General features: G+C 58.0%; 1 protein-coding gene across 1 annotated transcript; it reads left to right on the top strand.

The window, feature by feature from the left end:
- PLOD1 (procollagen-lysine,2-oxoglutarate 5-dioxygenase 1) lies at positions 1 to 27139 on the top strand. The gene is made up of 19 exons (XM_080800875.1): positions 1 to 166; positions 9562 to 9653; positions 10740 to 10873; positions 11200 to 11363; positions 12401 to 12513; positions 12996 to 13059; positions 14430 to 14527; positions 15410 to 15511; positions 16102 to 16233; positions 17895 to 18016; positions 19018 to 19122; positions 19532 to 19657; positions 19933 to 20074; positions 20677 to 20790; positions 21347 to 21412; positions 21921 to 22025; positions 23914 to 24060; positions 24751 to 24876; positions 26289 to 27139. The coding sequence occupies exons 1-19, from the start codon at positions 91 to 93 to the stop codon at positions 26442 to 26444; spliced, it is 2184 nt and encodes a 727-aa protein (XP_080657001.1). The 5' UTR covers positions 1 to 90; the 3' UTR covers positions 26445 to 27139.

The following is a 27139-nucleotide window of genomic DNA, read 5'->3' as shown; positions in this document are numbered from 1 at the left end:
CCGTGCGTGGCAGCCGGACCGCCGACCCCGTCGCGAAAGTTCCAGCCTGCGAGCGCCGCCGGGCCGGCCGGACGTCCCCAGACCCCGGCCATGCGGCTGCTGCTGCTCCTGGCCCCGCTGGCCTCGCTGCTCCTGGCCGAAGCGAAGGGCGACGCCAAGCCGGAGGGTGAGGGCGCGGGCCTGGTCGGGGCCCGGGGGCCGGGGGCCTGGGGGGTGGGGGTGGGGGTGGGGGCTGGTCTGGGGGCTGCCGGTCCGCACGGGAGGCCTGGGCTTCCGAGGGGATCCGGGTTCCGGTCCCTTGGCCACTGACTCGCTGGCCACTTGGACGACTCACTTCCCTGTTGGGGCTGCGGCTCCCGCGTCTTGCGGCCGGGAGGGGAGGGGCGCGGAGAGGGTCAAATGGTTAGAGCTCTCAGTAGTAATGACAGTGGCTACTGTGTATGGGCCAGGCAGCCGTGAAGGGTGATCTCCACCTTCCGTGTGCTCTGCTTTCATCCCCCTTTTCCAGCTGGGCAAACGAAGGCTCCAGAGTCCGTTCACTGGCCCAAGATCACACAACGTGGGGGCCTTGGAACCAGGATTGACACTTGGCGGTGTCTGGTTCCCTGGGAACCACTAGGCATCCCGGCCATGGGGGTGGGGAGTGGCATGGGGGACCCCATGGCAGAGGCCTGTACACTTCTGTCTGGGGCCCCTGTGGTCTGCATTACCCCTGCCGGGTGGGTCTTACTCCCTCCAAGTGGCACAGCAGGAAAAGGCTCAGACAGGTGCAACTGCCTAGGATTGTTGGGTCTTGGAATGGTCGGTTCGGGATCTGCGGGGCCTGGCATCTCATGTTCCCTCCCCATCCCCAAAGCAGATTGGATTTCAGAGTGCGCCCCACCGTTCTGAGTGGGTGCCCCTGTCCACCCCACCCCTCCCCCAGTCACCTCCAGGGTCGCCTGTTGAACCTCTGAGAGGAGCTGGAGGGGGCAGGGTGGTGTTGTGTTAGACCCTCACCAGGGAGGGGGTGGGAACTGCCATTTCTGAGTACGTTCTTTGTGCCAGGTTGTGCCCAAGGCCACGCATCTCCCAGTGGTAAAGCCCGTGGTGACCAGTTTCCATGAAGCTTGGTGTTCTAGCCTGCAAACTGGGGGAAGTGGTACCCGAGTCCTAGTGCTCTAGCAGGGATTGCATGGGATGAGGCCTGCTGGTGAGGGTTCAGCTCTATGCCTGGCCTATACAGCCCTTTTTTTTAATTGGACCCAGCACTGCCTGCTTTCCTGGAGTATCCCAGCAGGGTAGTGAATCAGGTAAAAAAAAAAAATCCAGTGAGGCAGGTGCTGAGCACAGCACTGGGCTGGTGGTGTGTGCAAAAGGCCTGTGGCCTGGGTTTAATCACTGGTCAGGAGACAGGAGCCCTAGAATAGCCTTTGTATCCCGGGCCTCTCTTTGCCTTGCTTCTGCCGATGTGCTCTCCGTCCACCCCCAGACTATTCCAAGAGAGAAAACTCTTGGAGAAAACTCCCCAGCGAAGCCCCCAGAGTTGAGTCGGAGGGACCAAATCAGTGACAGGGCTTCAGGTGCCCTGACCCCAGCAGCAGGTGATGGGAGGGGACAGAGTTCACATAAGGTAGCCGCCGCTGAGAGTACAGGATCCCGTGTGTCGTTGAGATGGTCTAGGTAGAGCACCGGGCAGATACTAAGTAGATAGTAGATTGATGGGCAATCAAGCCACTGTCAAGTTGAGGCCCTTTGCTTCTCCTACTCCATTCAGACCCTTTTGATAAGGAAGGAATCATTAGCCCCATTTTGCAGATAGCAAGGCTGAGGCAGGTTAAATACCTGGTCTCCGGTTGCTGTAGGTGTTTGGCGGTAGAGTCGTTCACTGGGACTCCGACCCGCTGCTCGTGACCCCTGTTGCCTGGAGATGCTGTCTGGAGGAATCTGTTCAACTTCAGCCTGCTGGCTAGGACAGAGTGGGAGGGTAGTTTGTCCTGCAGGCCCACTGACAGGGGTCCGGAGGCGGGGACGCTCCAGCAGCCGCCAGAGAGGTCAGCTCCTCCGTCCCCTGGTTGGGCCGGGATGCCCAGTCAGTACCAGGGGGCTGGGATGGGGCAGCTGCTGAGGAGTGTGGGCTGATGCCTCTTGGGGAGGAGTGGGGCAGGTTCGGGAATGGTGCTGCTGGCGGCTTGTCCACCCCGTACCCGGACACACGTGGATTTGGCACATGGAGAGAAAGACGGAGTTTTCACTTTAGGGAGCTCCCAATTTTAGGGGAGGACTCAGAGCTCCTCTCCTCAGTAGATGCCCAGTCTTATGGGGGAGATACAATCCTTCTCTTCCAGAATGCCCTGCACTTGGGAAAGGGGACATTGACCTATGTGGGGTGGGGGGGGTGTCCCCAGCCGACTGTGGGGGACAGTAAAAGGCTGTCAGCAAAGCAACATCCAAACAAGCAAATTTTCATCGAGTTGGGAGCAGAAGAGAGTCCAGATGCCCCCTAGTCCTTTCTCCCTTTTGTAGAGGCTTCTAGCTGATGACTGTTCCCTGCCTGCCCTGCGGGCCTGGGTTTGGCCATAGAGAGGGAAGGACCAGCTGGAGCCTGGTGGCTGCTGTTCTGAGACTCCAGGAGGTCAATAGGGCGTGGGCAGGCGTTGTGGGTCATACTGTTCCACGCAGAGAATGGAAAAGTCCCAGGAGTCAGGCAGGCCCAGCTGTGTGTGTGTGTGTGTGTGTGTGTGTGTGTGTGTGTGTGTGTGTTGGCAGGGAGTGTCGGAGGAGACCTCAGGGGACGGACACGAGTGGGGCGCCAGAGCCAGGAGAATCACACTTGGCTCCTGGGCACTGGGAATCCCCATCTCCTGACATTCTGCCACACCTGCTTTATGGCTTCCATTCAAGGCTGGGGTGAGCCCGGAGGATGGGGGAGGAGCTTCATTCATTCCCGGAGGATGGGGGAGGAGCTTCATTCATTCCCGTGCCCCGGAGAGCAGACCCAGCTTCCCGATGGTGCCCGGAGAGCCTTCCTCTGCCTTGCGTGGGCTGGTCCCTCTTGGGGAGGAGGGAGCATCCGCTGTAGCAAAGTGACCCAGGCCTGGGTTCTCAGCCTCATCTCTGGACCCCAGAGAGGTGTCTTCCTAAAGCCCACCCCCTCCCCAGGGCCCTAGGCACAGCCTCTCCCCATCATTCTTGCCCTCTGGAAGGAAGACAGCTTTTCTGGGTCTGGGACCCCGAGGGCAGCAGCTGGCCTTCTCTCCAGGAGGGTCCCTATGACAGGAACCTGTGTGGCCCCCATGGGCAGGTCCTGTGCCAAGCGCTTCACGGACATGAGCTCTTTCAGTCCTCAGGAAGGTCTCTGGAGGAAGGTACTGGGGTTGCTAGGATCCCGTTTTACAGATGAGGAGACAGGCTCAGAGAGGCTGCGTTACTCACCCAGCAATCTGTCGGCGACTCTGCCCTGCTCCCTCCTGCTCATCTCTGCTGATCCTGGAGCACAGCCTGTCTGTCCGGGGAAGCAGGCCTGGAGCCCTGGGTGTCAGGCCTCACGCAGACCCGGGCTTCAGCCCCAGGCGGGCCTGCCGGACCAGCCAGAATGCAGGGGGGCCGGGCCTGGTGCTTGGAACCGGACCCTCCTCAGTGTCGCCCCGTGGTGTGCCCTGTGCTGTGGGTGGGTGCCCGCCACGGGATGGGAGCTGAGTGTCCGGCCACGCTGGGGATGCCTGAGCGAGGGCGGCTGGACATGCTGGATTCGGTCTGCAGCATTCCAGAGTGTCGGCCAGGAAAACGGTGAGGCCGGGAACACGGGCCTTTGGAATTCTAGCTCATTCGCTTCTCACTTCAAGCCTCTGTGACCTCTGGCAGGATATTTAGTCTCTCTGTGCCTCAGTTTCCTCACAGGCACAAGGGGAAATAGAAGTGCCGCCTGCCACATGGGATGTTGATGGTTAAGGTGATAGTGAATGCAACACACTTCGTGTAGCGCGTGGTGTCTCCTAAGGGCTCAGCCGATGGCTGTGCTTTCTAGAATCACCTTCCCAACATGCTCCCTAAGGCCAGACAGCGCACACCAGACATCCAGACTCACACTCAGTCCCAGTCACAGGGTGGGGGCGGGAGGCCAAGGAGATGAAGACGTGAGTCTGGCCCAGCAAAGGGAGAAGGGGCAGGTCTGTACTGGTGTCTCATGTGCTGGGCACGCCGATGCCGCACCAGATAAGGGGAGGAGATGATGGAGGAAGGACTTCGGCTTCTTTTTTTGTTTTCAAGATTTTATTTATTTATTTGACAGAGCGAGAGAGATCACCAGTAGGCAGAGAGGCAGGCAGAGAGAGAGGGGGAAGCAGGCTCCCCGCTGAGCAGAGAGCCCGATGCGGGACTCGATCCCAGGACCCTGAGACTGTGACCTGAGCTGAAGGCACAGGTTTAACCCACTGAGCCACCCAGGCACCCCTCTTTTTTAATAATATTTTTTACCATGCTATGTTAGTCAGCACCCAGTACATCATTCATTAGTTTTGATGCAGTGTTCCATGATTCATCGTTTGTGGATAACACCCAGTGCTCCGTGCAATTCCTGCCCTCCTTAATGCCCATCACCGGGCTCACCCCCCGCCCAAAACCCTCAGTTTGTTTTCCAGAGTCCATAGTCTCATAGTTCGTCTTCCGCTCTGATTTCCCCCCCTTCATTTTTCCCTTCCTGCTCCTAATGTCCTCCATGCTATTCCTTATGTTCCACAAATAAGTGAAACCATGTGATAATTGTGTTTCTCTGACTTATTTCACTCATCATAATCTCCTCCAGTCCCATCCGTGTTGATGCAAATGTTGAGTATTCCTCCTTTCTGGTGGCTAAGTAATATTCCATTGTGTATACGGACCACGTCTTTATCCATTCGTCTGTTGAAGGGCATCTCAGCTCTTTCCACAGTTTGGCTATCATGGACATTGCTGCTATGAACATTGGGGTGCATATGGCCCTTCTTTTCACTACATCTGTATCTTTGGAGTAAATACCCAGTAGTGCAATTGCCAGGTCATAGGGTAGCTTTATTTTTAACTTCTTGAGGAACATCCACACTGTTTTCCAAAGAAACAGTCAACAAAACAAAGAGACAACCTATGGAATGGAAGAAGATATTTGCAAATGACACTGCAAAGGGCTGATACCCAAGATCTATAAAGAATTTCTCAAACTCAACCCTCGAAAAACAAATAATCAAGTCAGAAAATGGGCAGAAGACGTGAACAGACACTTCTCCAGAGAAGACATACAAATGGCTAACAGACACGTGAAAAAATGTTCTACATCATTAGCCGTCAGGGAAATTCAAATCAAAACCACACTGGGGTACCGCCTTACACCAGTTAGGGTGGCAAAAATTGACAAGACAAGAAATAGCCGATGTTGGAGAGGATGTGGAGAGAGGGGAACCCTCTTACACTGCTGGTGGGAGGACTAAGGCCTCTTCAGGAGGAGGAGTGAGCTGTGCGGGCAGGACAAGAGAATGGAGCAAAGGCTGCATTCAGTGAGGCAGCTTTCGTGGGGGGTGGGCGGTGCTGAGATGTGATGCCAGGATTTGGGGGAGGGACCGTCCTGGAGTTCTCTTGCTGTGACTTACCCCCAGGCCCAGAGTCAGGACCAGGCGATGGGCTGGATCAGAGGTTTTCGAATGTGGCTGACCTTGGAAATCACCCAGGAGATGTAGGATAAATCTGGATTTCTGGACCCATCTCAGCCCTCTGGTCCTGGGGCCCAGGAGTCTGGAGTTCACAGCACCCCTTGTGATGCTGTGCAGGCAGGCTTGGGACCTCTGAACTGGGTGACCTGGTCGCGTCCTCGGCCAGGGAGGCAGGCACTAGATTTGTGAAGGTTCTGGGGGGACGCATGGCAGCATCCAGGAAAACAGACGAGGCAGACTGAGTTGTTGGGTTGGAGGGGGCTGTCCGGCACGGCCTGGGGCTCTCTCCACCACCACAATGAGGGTTTCTACAGACAGCTGGAGAGACAGAGAGCTGGTCACTGGCCTAGGCCTAGGCAGTGTATGCAGGGGCTAAGGTGGACTCTGGGTCCAGGCTTCTGTGTCCACATCCTGGTGTTGCCACTCCCTGGCTCCCTTGGGCAAGCTACTCACTATTTCTGAGCCTTGGTTTCTAACTGTAGAGGAGGGGGTTAGGACCAGTAAAGGGCTTAGAACCATGCCGAAGGTGTTCGGTAAAGGTTAGCCATCTGGTACCACGATTTGGTAGAGGGAACTCAGCAAAGGAGCCTCAAGACGTCCACCCCATCCCCTCTGCCCTCCCCCTGCAGCCTGACTGCGGGAGCCCCGATCCAGCACCTTACACAGACACACACGCTGGCTTTTTCCATCCATGAAATGTGACACTTTTCCTGTCCCCAGCAGCCCCTGCCAAGGACAGGAGGGCCTCAGAGCTGGCAACTCGCCTCTCCTCACTTAACCATCCAGGCCAGAATTGGGGGAGACTTTCCTCCAGTGGGAGCAGCACCCCGCTCTCCTGGTCCCCGCGGTCAGCTGGTGAGGCCTCCCCCCTGCACACCTGCCTAGTGAATCCTCCCCAGATCCTTGGGCCCACTTCCAGTGGGTTCCTGCCCAAACTGCTGGGCCGCCCCCTGCTCTGGGGCCAGCAGCCTGCCCAGCTCTGCCAGCTCCGCCAGCTCCGCCCAGCAGGACCCCTTTGTTCTTTCAGCCCGGGCTCCTCTTGCTTTCACAGAGCCCGGGTGCACAAGAAGGCCTTACTGCCCGTGTTTGCCTGGCCACCTGCTGGGTCTGTTCACCCCGAAGAGCATTATGTCCTGGACCTCAGGGAAACAGTAATGAGTGCTACAGAGGAGGGGTGGGGGGGGTGGGGTCCTGTCTCTAAGGGCAGGAGAGGTTGGGAGAAATCTGAGAAGGCTTCATAGAGGTGGTGGCCGAAAAGGGGTGTCACTGTCACTGGCCCTGGGGCCTGGAGGAAGATTAGGGAAAGGGTAGAGAGAGGGGGACCTGGGGCAGAAGGGGAAGAGCCAGTAAGGTGAGAGCCCTGGCTGGGAGCGGGCCCTCACAGTGGAGGGAATGAGTATGTTGCTGGGCCCATCGGGGAGGGCCTTGAATGCCAGGGCAAGGTGTTTGCCTCTCCCTGATCAGTCCTTGAAGTAGGTACAGTGGTCTTGGTTACCCGCAGGTGAACAGATGATCCTCCTTCTGAGGACCTGTCCGTACTAGCCTGTCACAGTGCTACACCATTCATCCTCTCTCCTCTTGTCCTGTAGTGTGGTTGGTTGGTTGGTTGGTTTTTTGAGAGAACGAGCACAAGCTGGGGGAGAGGCAGAGGGAGAGGGAGAAGCAGGCTCCCCGCTGAGCAGGGAGCCCAGTGCTGGGCTCGATCCCAGGACCCCGAGATCATGACCTGACCCCAACGCAGACACTTAACGGACTGGGCCGCCCAGCTGCCCCTCGTCATGTAGGGTTTTTCTATCTCACGCCATCACAAGAGGGGGGAGCTCAGTGCAGTAAGGTCATTTGAGAGAGAGGTCACATGGATAGAGTGTTTATTACAGTATATTGTTATTGTTCTGTTTTATGTTGCTAATCTCTTACTGTGCCTGACTTACAATTAAACTGTATCCTAGATAGGTACATTCAGGAAAACACACAGTATATATGGGGTCTGGCACTCTCTGTGGTTTCAGGCATCCACTGGGGGTCTTGGACTGCATCTCCCATGGATAAAGGGGGGACTGCTATACTGTTGGGTTTTGTTTTCTTTCTAAGTAGTCTCTATGCCCTACACAGGGCTTGAGCTCGTAACCCCAATATCAAGAGTCGTGCGCTCTGCTGACCGATCGGGCCAGCCAGATGCTCCTACTGTACTCTTATCGTCCCTGTTTTACAAAGGGGAAAATGGAGCCCTGAAAACTCAAGGACTTGTCTAAGGTCACAGGACTGGTAAGGAGCAAAGCTTGGATTCTGACCAGGCAGGCCAGCTACGGAGCCTTTATTCCTTAGATAACCCAGCTTCAGACTGTGATCTGGAAGGGACTTTCCCAGGGCTCCCGGAGATGCTGTCTGGGGTGTTGTTTCCAGCAGGTTCCATTGCAAAGGTGAAGCCACACTACAGAGCCCAAAAGAGGTCTCTTGTTAAAAAGGTACTATAGCTGGTGTGGTCAGAACTAAGGATTCTGTTTTCTTTCTTTCTTTCTTTCTTTCTTTCTTTCTTTCTTTCTTTCTTTCTTTCTTTTATTTACTTTTTTTAAGAAAAGATTGTATTTATTTGACAGAGATCACGAGTAGGCAGAGAGGCAGGCAGAGAGAGAGGAAGGGAAGCAGGCTCCCCGCTGAGCAGAGAGCCTGATGCAGGGCTCGATCCCAGGACCCTGGGATCATCACCTGAGCCGAAGGCAGAGGCTTTAACCCATTGAGCCACCCCGGCGCCCCTCTTTCTTTCTTTTAAAGATTTTATTTATTTGATGGGGCACCTGGGTGGCTCGGTGGGTTAAGCCTCTGCCTTCGGCTCAGGTCATGATCTCAGGGTCCTGGGATCGAGCCCCGCATCGGTCTCTCTGCTCAGCGGGGAGCCTGCTTCCCCACTCTCTCTGCCTGCCTCTCTGCCTACTTGTGATCTCTGTCTGTCAAATAAATAAATAAAATTTTTTTTTTTTTTTTAGATTTTATTTATTTATTTGTCAGAGAGAGAGAGAGAGAGAGTGAGCACAGGCAGACAGAGTGGCAGAGGGAGAAGCAGGCTCCCCGCGGAGCAAGGAGCCCCATGTGGGACTCGATCCCAGGATGCTGGGACCACGACCCGAGCCGAAGGCAGCCGCTCCAACTGAGCCACCCAGGCGTCCCAATAAATAAAATCTTTAAAAAAAAAAAGATTTTATTTATTTGAGAGAGTGAGAGAATGAGCAGGGGAGTGGCAGACAGGGGGAGAGGGAGAAGCAGACTCCCCACTGAGCAGGGAGCCTGACATGGGGCTGGATCTCAGGACCCTGGGATCATGACCTGAACCAGAGGCAGATGCTTAATTGACTGAGCCACCCAGATGCTCCAAAAGCTAGGGATTTTGAATCACTTCCCACTCAGGGTCCACTCATAGGTTCTCCCGTGGTGGCCGAGTAAAGTTCAGCGCGAAAGACTGTTGGGTTAGACGAACAGTTTGTTCCCTGGGCACAGGCATGGAGAGCGGTGGCCATGCCTGGGCATCTGGCCAGCGCTGACCAGAGAGGTCCTCCTGGTGTCCAGCATTCAGGGTGAATCTTTGCCTCCGCCCCTGCACAAGGCCAGAGCCCCCTAAATCCAGGAATACCCAGCCCCACAGTGTAAGGTGCAGACACCCGCGCTCTGGACACGTCCTGTCATGTCGGTCAGTTCCCAGGGGGATGGAACTCTGGAGGAGAATCGGGAGACCCGGAGTGCTGACCTTCAACATGTCCTTCCTACTTGGGCCTTGGGCCCTTGTCTATAACGGGTGGACACGAGGACACATCCTGCCGGGATTTGCCACATCTGGGGACAAGGACCTGCTCCTGCCTGTCGCCCCTCCTTTTCCAATGCCGTTCACCACTCCCTTCTCTGTCCCTAGACAACCTGTTAGTCCTGACGGTGGCCACGAGGGAGACGGAGGGGTTCCGGCGCTTCAAGCGTTCCGGTCAGTTCTTCAACTACAAGATCCAGGTGAGAGGCTCTCCGGGCAGGGTGGAGGGGGCAGGACAGCCAGGGGGTGGCGGGAGAGTCTAGGAGCTGGGCTTTTGCCCTTCCCAAATGGATGGGGGCCACAGGGAAGGCTTCTGGAAGCTCTTAAGATGAGGACGAGTTAGGGAGAGCAGGAGGGGGAGAACATAGTCAAAGTCTGGGAGGTGCCGGAGGTGGGAGATTGGGGGGAGTGAGACAGTATGTGGCCGAGCTCACTCTAGGAGGGGGTGTGTGTGGCTGGTTTAGAAGGCAGGGCCTTGGAACCAGCATTTCCACCAGGCCCCCCAGGTGATTTTGGGATGGCCCATAGTCTGGAGACGGCACCTGTGTAAACGCTGCTCTAAAGAAACACAGGCCGATGCCCAGTCCCCTTGGTGTCCTCTGTGTGCAGTGCGTGGGGCTTAGCCCTGCAGGAAGATGTTCCTCCATTTAGCGGAGGGTGTCGAGTGCCTCCTTCTGTCAGGCACAGTGGTAGGCACTGAGGATCAGATGGTGGGCGAGGCAGACCATGATACTGCCTATACAGCTTGCAATCTAGTGGCAGTAAGCCAGAAAGAAAATGGATTAGTTCACATGAATGCGGTTGAAGCAGACGGTTGCTTCAGGCATAGTTGGATCTAGGTGCTCAAGCTGCATGGTAAGGGCTTCATCTTTCCATCTCTAGGTCCCGTTGGTCTTCATTAGCAGACATGTTTTCTCTGCATGGTGGCAAGGTGGCCACCAGCCGCAGACCCACATGCCCTGCTTCTCAACCCAAGCAGAAGTAGACAGCTTTTCCTTAGTTTGAACAGAACAGTCCCAGGGAAGCCTCTGAGGCCATGCGTAGGTCCCATGCTGAAACCCATGGTCCTGGGAAGGATGGAACACTCTGATTGGTCAGGTGTGGTCACATGACTCCCCCCAAGGCCAGTCAGCCTCACATACATTGTAGAATGGTTTCCCTATGGGTGAAGGAGGAGATCCTGGACAGACACAGGCAAAGATGGTCACTGTCCCAGTGGGGGTGGAATTTTGGCTGGTGAAATAGTTCTTCGCCAAAAGCCCACGTTAAGGGGCCTTTCTCTACAGGCATTGGGCCTGGGGGAGGACTGGAGTGGGGAGAAGGGGTCGTCGGCTGGCGGAGGGCTGAAGGTTCGGCTGCTGAAGAAAGCTCTGGAGAAGCATGCGGACAAGGAGAACCTGGTCGTTCTCTTCACAGACAGGTAGATGGCGGGGGGCCTCCTGGGCAGGGCCCCTCAGCAGAGAGATGGAATATTCTAGAATGAGGCCCTTGCAGGATAAGGGAGAAGGGGGGGATCGCTCTAGCTAAGGTTACCTGTAGTTTTAGGGGGTCCCTGAGCCCAGAAAAGACCATTTCCATTGGTGGTGAGATGGGCAAGGGGGTCTGCCCCGGGGAGGCGGGAGCCCTGCAGGCCAGGCCGGAGACAACAGGGCAGATGGATATCCCAGGGGTGACATGGGAGGAGGTGCCCTCGTGAGCCCCTGCTCACCTCTATCCTGCTCCTGCCTCCCCCGGCTCCCGTCACAGCTATGACGTGGTGTTTGCCTCGGGGCCTCGAGAGCTGCTGAAGAAGTTCCGGCAGGCCAGGAGTCAGGTGGTCTTCTCAGCAGAGGAGCTCATCTACCCGGACCGCAGGCTGGAGGCCAAGTACCCAGCCGTGTCTGATGGCAAGAGGTTCCTGGGCTCTGGAGGTGAGGATCCTGGGTGCAGAGAGTGTGGCGGGGCTGGGCGGGCTCTGGAGGGGTCCCTCCACTGCCATCAGGGTGGCCCCCCCTGCCATCGGCCTCATCTCGTGGACAGCCACCCTTCTGCACAGGGCAAAACCGCAGTCACCCCTGAATGTCCTCCCTTGGCCCCTCTCCCGCCCCTCAGTCCGGGCGGGGTGGGGGGGCAGTCATGCCCCTCCCACTCTAAAAGACCTCTCGATTGCACCCTCCCGTCCACCCCCACTGCCCCCACCTCCCTTGGCTCCTGGCCATTTGTGGTGGTCTCCCTGCTCCGCCAGCCTCTCCCCTCACCCCTTCCGGGCCATTCTCCATCCAGCAGCACAAATCTACACACGTCAATGGCTTTTTGCTGCATGGGGAATAAAACTGTATTTTAGGCCAGATTCCTCTGTCCAGCCCCAGAAGAGGGTCCGCCCCCCGGCAGCCACGTTTCCCCGTTGGCTGGGAGAGTTAGCACCGTCTAGACGGCCTGGTCCTGGCCAGGGCGGGCAGTGTTCTCCCTCTACCTGTCTGTCCCCTTCTCCCTCCTCTTTTCTATCCTTATCAATCTGCACTGTGGCCAGGATGCTGTGTGGGCTTTTCCCTCTAAGCCGCCCTGCGCTGTGTGACCTTGGCCCAGCCTGTGCCCTTCTCTGGGCCAAGGTTCCCAGATAACTAGAAGAGCGGCTCCTAGCCTCTGCCCCACCAGCTCTGCTCTCCAGGGACTCCTTGTCTGATCCATTCATTCGCCACCTACCTGTGTGGTGCCCAGCACCTGAGCTGGTGCAGGTTAGTGGGCACCTGTGGTCTTTCTCCGTGAGCTCAGTGGGAACTTGTCACCAAGTGGCATTGGTTTGCAGGGTGCTTTCAGCCTGGAGACACTACCTCCGCTCAATCCAGGAGGGCTTCTAAGAGAAGGCGAAGGAGGGGGAGGTGAATGAAAGTGGATGCTGGGAAGAGGCTCCTGACTTGGAGGCCGGAAGCTAAGTGTCTGTCTCTTTGTGTCCCCCACCAACCCGCAGGCTTCATCGGTTATGCCCCCAACCTCAGCAAACTGGTGGCCGAGTGGGAAGGCCAGGACAGTGACAGTGACCAGCTCTTTTACACCAAGATCTTCTTGGACCCAGAGAAGAGGGTAAGGGCCGGTGTGCGGGGCCAGGCTTCTGGGGTTTGAATGCCAGCTTAGACAGTTACCAGCTGTGTGACCTTAGGCAAGTCATCCAACCTCTCTCTGCTATATTTTTTAAATCTGTAAAATGTAGTGATGGTGGTACTTTCCCGTAAGGATGTTGTGTAGATTAAATTAATGTACTTATAGTACTTAGCGAATGACAGTAAAGCAAAAAACAAGCATTTGTTGTCATCCTGGTGGTTGTACTTGGACTAGCTATTTTCCTTAGATGCCTTCCGACTCGGAAAGTCCCTGGTTCTCTGCGAGTAGAGCCACTGGACCAGTAGGTCCTAGGGTGGCCAGCTGCACCAGTGTCACAGGGCAGAGTGGGTGTGGGGAGAGGAAGTGGCAGAAGTAGGAGGCAGGCTCCCCACACTGGGCGTGATGGGGCCCCATCCCCCGCCAGGGCCTGTCCCTGTTGCAGCCTGGTATCCTCTTTCCTGCAGGAGCGGATCAACATCACCCTGGACCACCGCTGCCGTATCTTCCAGAACCTGGATGGAGCCCTGGGTGAGCAGCCCCCATGGGGCGGGGGATCCTGAGAGGGATGTTAAGAAGGAGGTAAGGATTCCAGGCAGGGCCTGAGCCCAACAAGGAGGATGGGCTGGTTCCTCTCTGGCCATTGTGCTGGGACGTCACCTGCCCCATTCTGAGGTCCCCAGAGGCCACCTGGATGTCCTGGGGCAGAGCTGTGGGTCTCTGGGGGTGAAGAAAGGAGGACCAAGAAATCAGTGTGAGAGCCTGTGGGACACCCAGGCAGGGGACAACCGCTCAGCCTGGGAGCAGCTGGGCAATGCACACCGCGGGTATCTGCCCCTTGTCCTGGGGCCCTGGTTCTTACAGGTGAGCGGGCTCCCCTCCTTCCCTGCCCTCCCTCTCCCAGGTGAAGGCTTCCTGGACTGAGCTGACAGGAGGGTGATAGATGACTTGGGAAACAGAGAGGCTGCCTGGTCCTTAAAACCAGAAACCCCTGGGGCTGGCCCCAAATCCATGGCTGGTGACAACAGTCCTTTGCCTGTCTTCCTGGGTGACCTCGGGCAAGTCTGTCTCTCTCTCTCTCACACACACACCCCTTAGGCCTCATTTTCCCGTCTTTAGAAAGGAATAGTTAGACCCAATAGCTAATTGGTGATTTTATGGGGTAAATGGAATCTTGGTTTTTGAGAATCCGGTCAATACTATGACTCCTTTCTCAGGAAGGTGCAGAAACAGCCGCACCCTTTTGTCTGGGGCTTCTGGGAGTGCGTGGACCTACATTAAGAAGCCGGGTCCAGAACATCTTTTGGGGAAGCCAAGAGCTTGCACAGAGGGGCCCCCTCACGTGATCCCCCACACAGAGGGCCTCCCTCCCTGGTATCTTCCAGGCCTCTGATGACAGGCCCCTCTGCATTTATAACTATCAGACAGGCAGCTTCCCCCTGCTGTCTAACGGGGGGTCAGAGCAGAGGGGTTAGGACCCTGCCGGAGGAATCCTCTCCACCAGGACGGGATCTGTCCCCCACCCTGCCCAGGGCTTCCGCTTGGGCTGGCACATTCTCAGGGCTGCTCTGCACACCCCCAGGCCCTGTCCTGGGGGCTTTTCTCTGAGCTGGAGCTGGAGCTGGGATGTCTCAGGTCTTCACTTTGTCCCCTCCCCTACCTCCGGCTCCAAGAAGTCACAGTAAATTCCAGGGGCTGCTGTGGACTCCATGTGCCAGGCAGGGTGCTAAGTGCTTGCCCAACACGGACTCCTCCCACTCTTAACCCCATTTCACAGACAAGAAAACTCGAGGCTCAAAGAGGTGGTGTTGGTGGCCTGGAACATGCCCTGGGCGGGAGCCAGGATTTGAGCTTAGCCTCTGGGCCTGACGCTGGATGTGTCTGTGCTTTCTGACCCCCAGATGAGGTTGTGCTCAAGTTCGAGATGGGCCACGTGAGAGCGAGAAACCTTGCCTACGACACCCTCCCAGTCCTGATTCACGGCAATGGGCCCACCAAGGTAGGGGGAGGCCGCAGCCCTCGGGTAGAGAGGGAGAGAGGGGCCAGAGGCCCGGGTCTGTTTTCACCATGATCCCATGGCTTCTCCTTGAGGTCAGGGCCAACCCCCCCGCCCCGGGGCCCTGTTGCCACCTTACTGCCTGTCCTCATGTCTGAGTTCAGCGTGGTGCCTTGTCTCCTTGCTGTGGTGGTCAGTGATGTTCATCCCTGCTCAACCACAAGACACAGAAGAGGTCACTGTCCCCATCAGGGCCTCAGCTGGGCCACCTGAGTCATCCGTACCCCGTCCTCCCAGGGCAGACTTGTTTCTTCAGGCAATAAACATTTACAGAGTGTCTGTACCAGGACATAAGGCAGAGTCAGTCATGAGCGGGACAGACTGGTTCCTGTGCTCCTGGGGCTCAGAGGGGGCTGGGGTGAGGGCCAGACTTCATGGGCCCCGGGGAGCCAGCCCTGGCTCACAGCAAATTGCTTCAAGTGTGGTCCTTGGCCCCCTCCCCTCCCCCCAGTGTGTCAGAGTCACGTGGCCAGGAGAGAATGGGGTGAGTGTGAAAGCAGATTTCCTGACCCCACCCCAGAGCTGCTCAGTGGGATTCTTTGGCGTTGGGGGCGGGCAGCGATCTGCATTTTACACACTCCTGGCAGATCCAGAGATGAAGGTGTGGCAGCATGCCAAGCCCCACTCTGTCCTCGGAGCTGCTTGGGTGATCTCCAGGGGGACGGAACATTCTCTCCAAAACCTGCCCCAAACAAAGTCACATTCCTGCCCCCTTAGGGGGCTGGGGTGCAGGTACCCCAGGGGCTGAGGGACGTGTGACTCAGTGGGTACAGGTGGGTGGGCCGGGCCCAGACCCCACGTCTCAGACCCCACGTTTCCCCACAGCTGCAGCTGAACTACCTGGGCAACTACATCCCGCGCTTCTGGACCTTCGAGACAGGCTGCGCCGTGTGTGATGAGGGCCTGCGAAGCCTCAAGGGGATTGGGGTATGGCTGCCAGGAGTAAGGGGCTTGGTCTCCTTGGATGGGGAGGATGAGTGATTCTGGAAGAGGCTGTTGTCTTTGGTGGGAGGTAAAAGGATCACCTTCCTGTCTGGGGTTCCATCTTCCTCTCCACCCAGGCACCTCCTCCTGGAAGCCTTCTCAGATTACTTAGGGCTCCAGCTCATACCCCGCCCCCAGCCATGCCAAAGTTCTGCTTCCTTCGCCTGATTCCTCTCCTACAGCACCCCCTCTCAACGTACGGACCTCACTCCTCATTTATAGCTCACTTCAAACCCATGCCAGCCAGGCCCTCTGACAGCAAGGCCATCAGCTGGTCCTGGCTCCAAGTCGAGGCAAACTCTGCCCAGCTGGGACTTTCTCCTCCTGCTTCCTTCTACTTCCCGGCCCAGCCCTGCCTCTGCCTGCCTGCACGTGGCTGCTTGGAGCTGCCTGGCCCAGGTCCCCTTTCCTGCTAAGTCAGCACACCTCTGCTTTGGCCCTGGGTCCCTTGGGCCACCCTAGGGGCTCAGCCGTGGCCCAGTGGCTGGGCATTGCCAGCCCTTCACACTGCCCACCCCCCCCTCCCAATGCAGGATGAAGCTCTGCCCACAGTCCTGGTCGGCGTGTTCATCGAACAGCCCACGCCCTTCCTATCCCTGTTCTTCCAGCGGCTTCTCCGCCTCCACTATCCCCGGAAACAGATGCGGCTTTTCATCCACAACCACGTGAGTAGCAGGTGGCGCGTACAGGCCCACCTCACGGGGTGGCCTTGGACATCTCAGGGACTAGCTGCAGCAGTAGCATCTGGGCCAGATGGAGGCGGCCCGGCTGGGTACAGGTGTGACCTTGGGTACAGTCCTCAGCCTTTCTGTGTTCAGTTTTCTCATCTCTCACATCGGGATAGAAGCACGCTGACCACGTGGATTTGCTGCAGGGGTTCCGCAAGTGGGCACGTGGGCCGCAGGGACCCCTGCCACGGGGGAGGCACACACTAGGCGCTCCTAGCTGTCCACGTTGGCCTGGTTTCTCTCCCTGCCTCATTCAGGTCCTCCTGATAAGATTCGGTGACAGATGGGTTCTCCTGCCCTGCGTACCTTCTGGGGACTCGGGGAGAGCTCTGAGGCCTGCTGCTTTGTGGGGAGCAGACCCGGGCTCAGTATTCCCGGCTCCCTCCCTTTCCTCCTCTTCTTAGCTGGATCGGGTCCCAGCTCTGCTTTTGCTTATCCCAGTTTCCATAACTGGGATGCCAGATACACTCTCCGGTCCTCCCTGTTGTCAAGGCTCCTTGTCTTAAATGTCCTCTCAGCTGCCCCATCTAGTGTCAGCCCTTTCTGAGACCTCGAAGCCCTGACAGTCTGCACCCCGTGCCCAGGGCTCCGTAGCCCCACGCTCGGGTCTGCCTGGGCCACAGACGTTCGTTCAGCTGTGCCCCGTGGAAAGAGGAGGAGGGTGTGGGCCCGGCCCTTGGGAGACTCCCAGCTTCCCTGGAGACATGAAACAGCACAGCCATGAATTCTGACTTTGTGACTTGGCATGGAAGAAGACAGCCGTCACAGGCAGTCTCTGGGCCCTTCTGTGTGCCCTGACTTGTCGGCTCCTGACAGTGACCCTGCGAGGAAGGCACAGTCGCCCTTCCATTTCACAAGGGAGGAAATGAGAGCTGAGTCGGGGGAGGTGGCTGGCCCAAGGTCACACAGCTGACTGAATCAGAGCCGGGCTGCACTCTAAATCCTGGGTTTGGTTCTAAACGTCCTGTTTTTTCTGCTTTCCCAGGCAAGGGGCCCCTGGTATTGACTGTTGTTTGTCCAAGGTGGTCCAAGGATCACCTGGAGCATTTTGCAATGAAGCAGATCCCTGGGCTGTTCTCCAGACCAGAAAAAATGACTCTGGATATGGGGCCTGTGGGATCAGGGGTGCTGTCCTAGTGACAGAGGCTCTTTTCTTTTTTTTTTTTTTTTAAAGATTTTATTTATTTGTTTGACAGAGATCACAAGTAGGCAGAGAGCAGGCAGAGAGAGAGGAGAAAGCAGGCTCCCCAAAGGGCAGAGAGCCCAATGTGGGGCTCGATCCCAGGACCCGGGGATCATGACCTGAGCCGAGGCAGAGGCTTTAACCCACTGAGCCACCCAGGTGCCCCGTGACAGAGGCTCTTAAGAGGCCGGTGGGCCTGGCTTGGTCAGGGGAGGATGGTCAAGGATGGCTGAGGAAGGGCACTCCAGGCAGAAGGCCTGGCATGGGCAAAGGTCTGGAGGTGGGAAAGCCAATGGCCAGCAAGAGTGTGCCGGGAACGAAGGGAAGTGGCCTGCAGTCACAGAGGGTGCTGTGGTCCCGGGGCAGGGGGAAGAACCTGTGTCCCCGTCCTCTCCTTCCCGTCTCCCACCCCTAGGAACCACACCATAAGGCTCAAGTGGAGCGGTTCCTGGCAGAGCATGGTGGCGAGTACCCGTCCGTGAAACTGGTGGGCCCCGAGGTTCGGATGGCCAACGCCGACGCCAGGAACATGGGCGCGTGAGTTGGGGACCAGAGCGTCACAGTTGTCTCTGCTGACAGTAGAGGGGGTGGGGGGGGGGCATGGTGTCAGGAGCAGCAGGGCCAGGAGACAGGTGCTCAGAAGCCTGTGTGTGCTCTCCGGCAAGTTCCTGCCCCTCTCTGGGCCTCAGTGTCCCTGTCTGTCAAATGGGGAAATGGTCTCTGCCCTGCCCACCTGGGGGCTCCTGGGTGGGGCCGAGCAGTGTCCTTTGGGTGCAGGAAGGAAGTCGGAAGAAAGAGGAAGAACCGAAGGGCCAGAAGTAGATAAACAAGCTGACAGAGACCATCTCTGATTTGTCCGCAATCATTCAAATGAGCAGACAAGTCATGTGTTGACCGTTGAACTTTCCCGGAGAGGACTAGGTAGTAAATCCGTGTGCTTCGGCCCTGGGGCTGTAGCCTGCTGGGCGTGACTGCGCGCCAACACAGTTTTTTATGGACCCTGAAATTTCCATTTCATATGGTTTTTACATCACTTTTAGAAATTTTTTCCCTCAACCATTTAAAGCTGCAAAACTCCTTAGCTCACGAGCTGTGCCATACCAGGCAGGGGCTGGATTTGGACTGTGGACTCCAGTCTGCTGAGACCTGGGCCAGACAAATGAAAAGAACATACATTCATAAGGCTTTCGGGCCAGGTCACCAAGCCGCACTTCGGAAGGGCAGGACCAGTGTACCCCCTAGCCCTGGGTAGTGTAGGAATCTGGGGGCCATGCTATTCCCAGTACGAGCGTTTTTAGGGCACCTGATACCAGTTGCTGAGTGAGCTCCGGGTGCTGAGCGAGCTCTCGCCTTGAGAGCCTGGCTGCCCGGGGTCTGGGTCCGAGCCTGCACCGGGGCTGGCCTGACCCATTTGAATACCGGTGGCAGGTTCCCTGTGGTCATGGATGGGGACAGGCCTGGAGAGCCCGGCTGCCGGGCTCTCTGGGACCCTGGCTCCCGAGCCCCAGCCCCACTGACCCCGGGTCCCCAACCCGCAGGGACCTGTGCCGGCAGGACCGGAGCTGCACCTATTACTTCAGTGTGGACGCCGACGTGGCTCTGACTGAGCCGAAAACCTTGCGCCTGCTGATCGAGCAGAACAAGTGAGCAAGAGAGGCTATGGGTGGGCCTTGGCAGTCGGCAGGCAGGCCCTCCGAGCTCCCCGCTCCTGCCCCCGCTCCGGGCCCGCCCCACCGTCCTGCCTTCTCCGCCTTCACCTCGGCCTCCCCTCCTACCCTGGGCCTGCCCCAGCCTGGCACCCTCGTCTTGCTCCAGAATGTTCCCTCCTCCCTGCTACAAACCACACTGCCCCTTCCTCCCTCTGCCCCTGGCTGTCCTGTTGGAGGGGGTGGGGGCCCCAGCTGGGCCAACCCCCCCCCCCGACTCTTGGCCCTGCCCCAGGGGGTGCTTGCAGGTTGATAGGCCCTCCCCCTGTCCTTCCCCACATCCAGTTAGATCTGCCCCGGACTCCCAGAGGGCCGGGGAACCCCGCTGAGGTGTTCCCTTCCTCAGGAACGTCATCGCCCCCTTGATGACCCGCCATGGGAGGCTGTGGTCAAACTTCTGGGGCGCGCTGAGTGCGGACGGCTACTACGCCCGCTCCGAGGACTACGTGGACATTGTGCAGGGCCGGCGTGTGTGAGTACCTGTGGGATGAGAACCCCTTCATCCGTCTGTCCATGACCCCCCGCCATAGTCCTGTCCTTGTTGCCCTCAAATTCCTGCCGGACCCAAAGCAAGAAAGACTGCAGTCAGACACACGGAAGGACTTCCTGACAATTATCCTGGGCCCATGTGCCCGAATCAGCACTGCTGTGCCCTTCCAGCCTGTGACTTTCCCCACGTCCCGGGGCCCTGGCCCCCAGCCTGTGACTAGCCTGCGACCGCCTTCCATCTTCTTCTCTCACCCTTAGTGGCGTCTGGAACGTGCCATACATCTCGAACATCTACCTGATCAAGGGCAGTGCCCTGCGGGCTGAGCTGCGGCAGACAGACCTGTTCCACCACAGGAAGCTGGACCCCGACATGGCCTTCTGTGCCAATATCCGTCAGCAGGTTGGCCTGGACTGGGCGCTCAGAGGAGGCCCTGTTGATGGAGAAGGTGGTCTGTGTCTGCTGCCTTATGCCCTGGAGTTTCTGAGATGCCAGGGCCTGCTGGGGGGCACTTGGAGCAGCAGGCGTGAGGGCTGGTCCTTAGGGTCCATGGGGATCACTTCAGTGGACCCGGTTTCTGCACCTCTCTCTTTTATGTACATTTTCAACAGAGCCAAAAAACCCCTAAACTTCCACCTAAATATACCCAAGTAGTGTGCCTGAGAGACACCCTTGCCCTCCCCCTGTGCCCCACCCAGTATGTTTTTGTGGTTATTTTTTTAAGAAGTGACAGTATAATGATGTTTTCCCCATGCCCCAAACTTCAGGAGCAGACACCATCCTTTGCTTTCACACATTCATCCTTTCATTCCCATTCGGTCCTCCAGGAAGCCCTCCTTGATTGTATCCCATGTCAGGCCTGGGCTGGGTGCTGGGGAGATGAGATGGGGTGACTCGCACTTGCTTCCCTCATCTCCAACTTAACGGGCAGAGGAGGCTCTCCTGGGCCGTGCGTGGGACTGTGGGGGTGGGGGTGTCTCTTCCATCCAGCCTGTTCTCCCCAGGATGTGTTCATGTTCCTGACCAACCGGCACACCTTTGGCCACCTGCTCTCCCTGGACAACTACCAGACCAGCCACCTTCACAACGACCTCTGGGAGGTTTTCAGCAACCCCGAGGTGAGGCCCTAGCTGGACGGGCAGGGAAGGGAGAAGAAGGGACTCCCGTGGGGGTGCTCCTGCTCAGCCTGAGAAGGGCTGTGGACCTAACCCCAGGGACTGGTTGGGCTGTGGGAGGGCTCTTGAGCGGCAGCGCCACCTAGTGGAGGAGGAAGGATCAGGAGTCAGGCCGTCTGTGGACCATCCGTTGAGCCTGTCTGTCTTGGGGGCCTCGGTTCTCTTAGCTCTAAAATGGGTATACTACCCCAGCCTCACTCACTTCTGAGGGTGTTGTGAAGATCAGAGGAGGAAAAAGTGCTGACAACATTCCTAGGCGTTGCGAGCTTGTGGCTGACGTGGGTACACGCACAGACACGCACAGACACGCACACCTGCACACGCATGTAGGTACACGTGCAGACACCAGGTCCTGCAGGCACACATTCACCCACATTGCACGGGGCCTGGGGGGAGGAACCGCCTCTTGCAGCGTCCCCTGGAGTTGGGCAAGGGGTGAGCCCCAGCTGGCCCAGGCCAGGCCTGAGGATCCCAACTGCTCCCCCCCACCCCTTCCCAGGACTGGAAAGAGAAGTACATCCACGAGAACTACACCAAGGCCCTGGCAGGGAAGCTGGTAGAGACGGTAAGGACTGGGCACCTCTGGGAACAAAGGTCCTGGGTTCCCACCCTGCACCTGCCGAGGGGGAGGGAGGGCAGAGGGAGGAAACTAGCTGCCCCAGGCACCTTTCTGGGCCCCGGCAATGCTTGGGCGATGGAGTGGGTCATAGGATGGCCCTTCCTCTGTTGGCCCTTCCCAGCTGGAGTCTGCAGAGGCCTTGGGAACCTTGAGTTTCTCCTCTGGCCCAGGTGAGAAAGAGAAAAAACGTCCCCAAATGTGGTCTCAGCTAGGGACCAGGGGCCAGTAGCGAGAAACTGTGCACGTTCCTCTCCTGGCCCTGCACCAGGAGCTCTGTGACCCCGGCTGAGAGGGAGGGGCGAACACGGATCTCTGCTTCCTTCCCCCTTTAGCAGCTGGCAGACAAGGGTGTGAGGAAGGGTCCGGGCTGCATGAGGGGCCTTGCCCGTGGGGGCAGGGGAAGGTGCAGCGGGGCCCCTCTAGACCCCTGTCACTGAGTCCCCGCCCTCCCCAGCCTTGCCCAGATGTCTACTGGTTCCCCATCTTCACGGAGGCGGCCTGTGACGAGCTGGTGGAGGAGATGGAGCACTACGGCCAGTGGTCCCTGGGAGATAACAAGGTGGGCGTGGCGCCTGGGCTGGGGGTGCCGGGAGGCCGCCCCTCCGCCAACACCTGCCCTCTGGGCTCTTGCCCTGGTGAGCCAGCCAGCCTTTCTGGCTCTTCAGACGGGTGGTTCTGGCACTTAAGAATAGGGGGACGTTGGGGCGCCTGGGTGGCTCAGTGGGTTGAGCCTCTGCCTTCGGCTCAGGTCATGATCCCAGTGTCCTGGGATCGAGCCCCACATTGGGCTTTCTGCTTGGCGGTGAGCCGGCTTCCCCTTCTCTCTCTGCCTGCCTCTCTGCCTGCTTGTGATCTCTGTCTGTCAAATAAATAAATAAGAACCTTAAAAAAAAAAAGAGTAGGGGAACATTGAGAAATGGGATGGAATGTGGGTGCTCAAGCTGCCATGACCGCGAGCCGTGGTGACCTGGAGCCGTCTTAATCTGGAATTGCTAGATTTCCAGTTTCTGGTTCGCTATTAGAATGACGACGTAGCTTCCTTCACCAGCTTGGGTGAGTCATGGGAGAGGACTGAGCAAGAGTGGGATGAGGGAGAATTAAGAACACGAGTGCCATGTTCTCCAGACAGCAGAAGCAAGGGGCATGTCGGGCGAGAGGCTGTGCGTTTCCCAGAGGAGGAATCCGGTACCTGTACTCATCTTGGAATGTTCAGGGAACATTTTTTTTTTTTAAAGATTTTATTTATTTGACAGATCACAAGTTGGGGGGGCACCCTGGGATCATGACCTGAGCCTAAGGCAGAGGCTGTAACCCACTGAGCCACTCAGGCGCCCCCCCCCTTTTTTTAAGGGAGGGGAAGGGATGGCAGAAGGAGAGGGAGAGAGAGACCCTTAAGTAGGCTCCACTCCATGCTTGGCGTGGAGCCTGATGCAGGGTTCTATCCCGTGACCCTGAGATCATGACCTGAACCGAAATCAAGTTGGACATTCAACCGACTGAGCCACCCAGGAGCCCCAAGTTCAGGGAGCACTTTTATTTATTTTTAAGATTTTATTTATTTATTTGACAAAGAGAGAGAACAAGCACCAGCAGGGGGAGTAGCAGGCAGAGGGAGAAGCAAGCTCTGCAGAGCAGGGAGCCTGATCCAGGGCTCGATACCAGGATCCTGGGATCATGACCTGAGCCGAAGGCAAATGCTTAAGGGACTGAGCCACCCAGGCGTCCCTAGGGAGCACTTTTAAAGGCACACGACCCTCTGGGCCTGTGCGTCTCAGAGCCTGGCTAACCTTTGACCCGGCAGCCTGACCACCCTGTGCTTCCTGTTCCCAGCCTAAGCCACATGCTTTGGTGGCTGAGCTAAACTCTAAAAGCCAGTACCTGGGATAGTCCAGGCTTTCTGGGGTCTGGCTGGCCCTCACGCTCCAGGGACCAGGTCAGCGCTGGGACTCCAGGGCCCGAGCTAACCCGGGGCCCTCTGCACTGCTTTCCTCCGTGGCGTCACGAATCCCTACAGAGCCTCACGGCTTCACACAACACCCGGGAACCCTCCACGGGTTTCTGGGGATCGGGAGTCCCCGGGGGGTCTATCCGGGTCCTCCACTCAGGGTCCCACGAGGCTGCCGTCGAGATGTCAGCCAGGACTGGGGTCTCCTCCGAGGCTCGGGGTCCTACTCCGAGCTCCCGGGGCAGAATTCATGGCCCTGCTTCCTCCAGCCGGCAGGACGGTCTCCGTCTTCGAGATCTCCTTTTAAACATCCTCCCTTGTTGATTAACCCACAGTCAGCAGACTAGGGACCTCAGTTCTCTCTGCGGAGCCCCCTCCCTTGGCCCTGTACCCTGACCTTTTCCCATCGCGTTCACAGGTCAGGGGGTGGGGGTCAGACAGCCCTCACACCAGGCGGCCACCTCTGATTTCCGCTAACCACGCTCCCCTCGGTCGTTTCCAGGACAACCGCATCCAGGGCGGCTACGAGAACGTGCCGACCATCGACATCCACATGAACCAGATCAACTTTGAGCGGGAGTGGCACAAGTTCCTGGTGGAGTACATCGCCCCCATGACGGAGAAGCTCTACCCCGGCTACTACACCAGGGTGGGCGCCCCAGGGAGGTGGCCGGGATGGGGGCAGGGCTGGACTGGCTTAGGGGGAGGAGAGAGAGCAGCCCCAGCTTGCGGGAGAGGCCTGAGCATTTGGTCTCCAGGTGGGAGTGTCGTCTCCTCCCATGGTTGGGGTCAGGGGACCTCTGGAAGGGTCCAGGGTAGGGCCAGCCCACCTTGCCTCTGACCTCTGACCTCACCCCTGTGACCCGCTTCTCTGTGATGCCTCTGCTGGCAAGCCAGGGCACCCATTCCTCTCCCAGCTCCGCACCGAGAATCTGTTGACCGCCCCTTTGGCTTTTGCCCTCCTTCCCTCCCTCCCTCACGGCCTTGTGCACATGCTTTCCTCCAGACACCTGCTCCCACTGTCTGGGCCCTGCCCTCAAGGAATTGGCAGCCTGCCTAGTTGCCACGAAGGCTTGCAGGGATTTGATTCACTCCTGCCCTGCTTCCTTCCCCTCCTCTCCTTCTTCCTCGCCTTCCCTTCCTTCTGTCCTTTCCTCCCTCCGCACATTTTTACCGAAAACCTTCCCTGGGGCGGGCTCTGGGGAGCGCTGCGTGAAACAGACCTGCCCCCCGGGAGCCAGCGTCCCCCGAGACCGGATGAGGGGTCCCTTCTGTGCAGCCTGGCCTCTCCGGCTCTCGGTCAGCCCCTCTCCAGCCGGTTCTCTGTCCCTCAATACAGGCCCAGTTCGACCTGGCCTTTGTCGTCCGCTACAAGCCGGACGAGCAGCCCTCACTCATGCCGCACCACGACGCCTCTACCTTCACCATCAACATCGCCCTGAACCGGGTCGGCGTGGATTACGAGGTGGGCAGCTTACAGGGTTGGGGAGGAGGGCTCGGTGGCAGGGCCCGGGGGGCCCGGGGCCGGAGAACCGGAGAGAAAGAGAAGGCCTCCGTGCTATGGGGAAGGAGTAGAGTGGGGACACAGGAGTCGGAGGTCAGCCTGCGCGGACCTGGGGCCCCTCCTGCCCCGCTCTCACCAGCTCCGTGGCCTCAGCCGTGTGTCTTAGGCTCTCAGTTTCCCCGCATCTTAGGTGGGAAAACGTGGGGCGCCCCCCATAGAAATGCTGTGAGGATTCCATGAGCTCATCCAGGGGAGAGCTGACGTGGACACCCAGTGAGCACTCAAGGCCTGAGAGCCATCGGTGATGCGGAGTGTAGGGGCTCCACCGTTCTTGGGAGTGAGAAGGCTCCTTTGGGAGGGCTGGAGTCAGCCCGGGTGTGGGGCTCAGGCCTGCAGCTGGAGGAGAGCTGGGGAAACCAGGAGGATGGGGGGGGTGGAGACAGGACAGTTCTGGGGGCCTTAAGGCCCCACAGGAGGCCTCTGGGTGTGATCAGCTGGGGGGGGCCATTCGTTTCATTCCTTTACTCGTGCCTTAAGCTGCTGTGTCGGAGTGTTTCGGGGACTCAGTCCTGGGCCGGCCGCAGTGAAGGACACCCATACAAACACCTCTCATTTTCTTTTTTTTTTAAAGATTTTTTTTTTTTTATTTGACAAAGAGAAAGATCACAAGTAGGCAGAGAGAGGCAGAGCACCTCTCATTTTCTTAAGTGTTCACCATGTCAACAGGGGTTCTCCTAGGGGACAATTTTGTCCCCCAGCCCCCAGGGACATTGGCAATATCTGAAGACATTCTTGGTTGTCACGATTGCGGCGGTGGTGCTGACAGCGAGTAGAGCCTGGGGCGCCCAGGACCACCCCCCGCTAAGGGAGAATGCCCTCACCCCTGGTGGTGAAGGTTGCACAGCAGTACGCGTGTACTTAGTACTTAGTACCACCGAACTGCGCGCTTCAGAATGTTTATGTTGGTAAAGTTTATGTCATGTGTTTTTTTGGCCCGATTTAAAAAAAAAATTTTTTTTCTGGCCCCAAATGTCCACAGTGCGGCCGTTGAGAACGCCGTCCCTAAGCTTTTACTCATCTCACTGAACTCTCATGACCCTGTGAGGTTAAGGCCCATTTCCCAGAAGGGGAAACTGAGGCTTGGGTGAGGCAGAAAGTTGGTTAAGCAAGCCCATATCCGGCATTTGGCCAGGGCTGCCTGACTCCCAGGCAAGGGGTCTGGCTCCCCCTGTCTTCGCTGAGTGTCTTCCTCAGGCAGCTGTGGCCGAGACTCCACAAGGCGTCCCAGGCAGCTGCATAGGGGGGCCGCGGGGAGAATCCGGCGTGGGGGTGGGGGAAGGGCCCAGCCTCCTCTGACGCCTCCCGTCTTCCAGGGTGGGGGTTGTCGCTTCCTGCGTTACAACTGCTCCATCCGAGCCCCACGGAAGGGCTGGACCCTCATGCACCCCGGGCGACTCACGCACTACCACGAGGGGCTCCCCACCACCAGGGGCACCCGCTATATCGCCGTGTCCTTCGTGGATCCCTAATCGGCCAGGCCAGGCCGCCTCGGACCTCTTCCTCTTTGCCAACAACCACTGCCCAGCAGCACTCTGGGGCCTCAGGGTCCCAGCCTCCGGGCTCTTGACCTCCATTGCTCTTGGAGCCACCGTCGGACAGACTCGGCCACGAGCCAGAGGCAGAGCCCACTCCTCGGCTGGGGCGCTCCTGGGGCTCTGGACCCAGCCCAGGGAGACACTGTTCGTGTTCATTGCTTTGTAGCAACTTGTCCTTTTCCCACCTGGCTTCCTGAAAAAAACCCAGTCCTCTTCCTCGGCTTCTTCCGTGGCCTGGACTTGAGCAGAGCAAGGACTTAGCCAGCTGCCCAGAGAGGCTCTAGGGGCGAGAAGGCAGCCCCAGGACTTCTGCTCCAAGCTTCCGGGCAGACACAGAGATGTGGATCAGATTCAAGCCCCCTCCCTGCCCCCCGGGGACTGCTGAAGCCCCTTCCTCATCAGCTCCTATCGTGGGAGCAGAGCCTCGTTCCCTGGAGACGATGACTCAGAAAATCTCCTGGGAGACGGGAAAGGTGTCGATGCCACAGCTTCGTCCTCGATGTGGGGGTGGCGGGGGGAGTGAGATGCCCACACACAGCAGCACGTCACCCTGTCCTGGACGCCTCCGGAGGGAGGGATGGACAGTAAGAAACAGGAGAGTTTCTATTAAAGGTCATTCACACCACGGA

This window comes from Martes martes (assembly GCF_963455335.1).
Source record: "Martes martes genome assembly, chromosome: 4".
NCBI classification, from domain to species: Eukaryota; Metazoa; Chordata; class Mammalia; order Carnivora; family Mustelidae; genus Martes; species Martes martes.
The sequence above is the reverse complement of the archived record's forward strand: the minus strand, read 5'-3'. Positions and strand labels throughout refer to the sequence as shown.

Bases quoted from the DNA above. Each gene is read 5' to 3' on its own strand.
- PLOD1 (XM_080800875.1), top strand. From the start codon at position 91: ATGCGGCTGCTGCTGCTCCTGGCCCCGCTGGCCTCGCTGCTCCTGGCC. The intron at 11,364-12,400 runs GTGAGGATCCTG...ACCAACCCGCAG, and splicing joins GAGGTTCCTGGGCTCTGGAG to GCTTCATCGGTTATGCCCCC. The intron at 22,026-23,913 runs GTGGGCGTGGCG...GGTCGTTTCCAG, and splicing joins GGTCCCTGGGAGATAACAAG to GACAACCGCATCCAGGGCGG.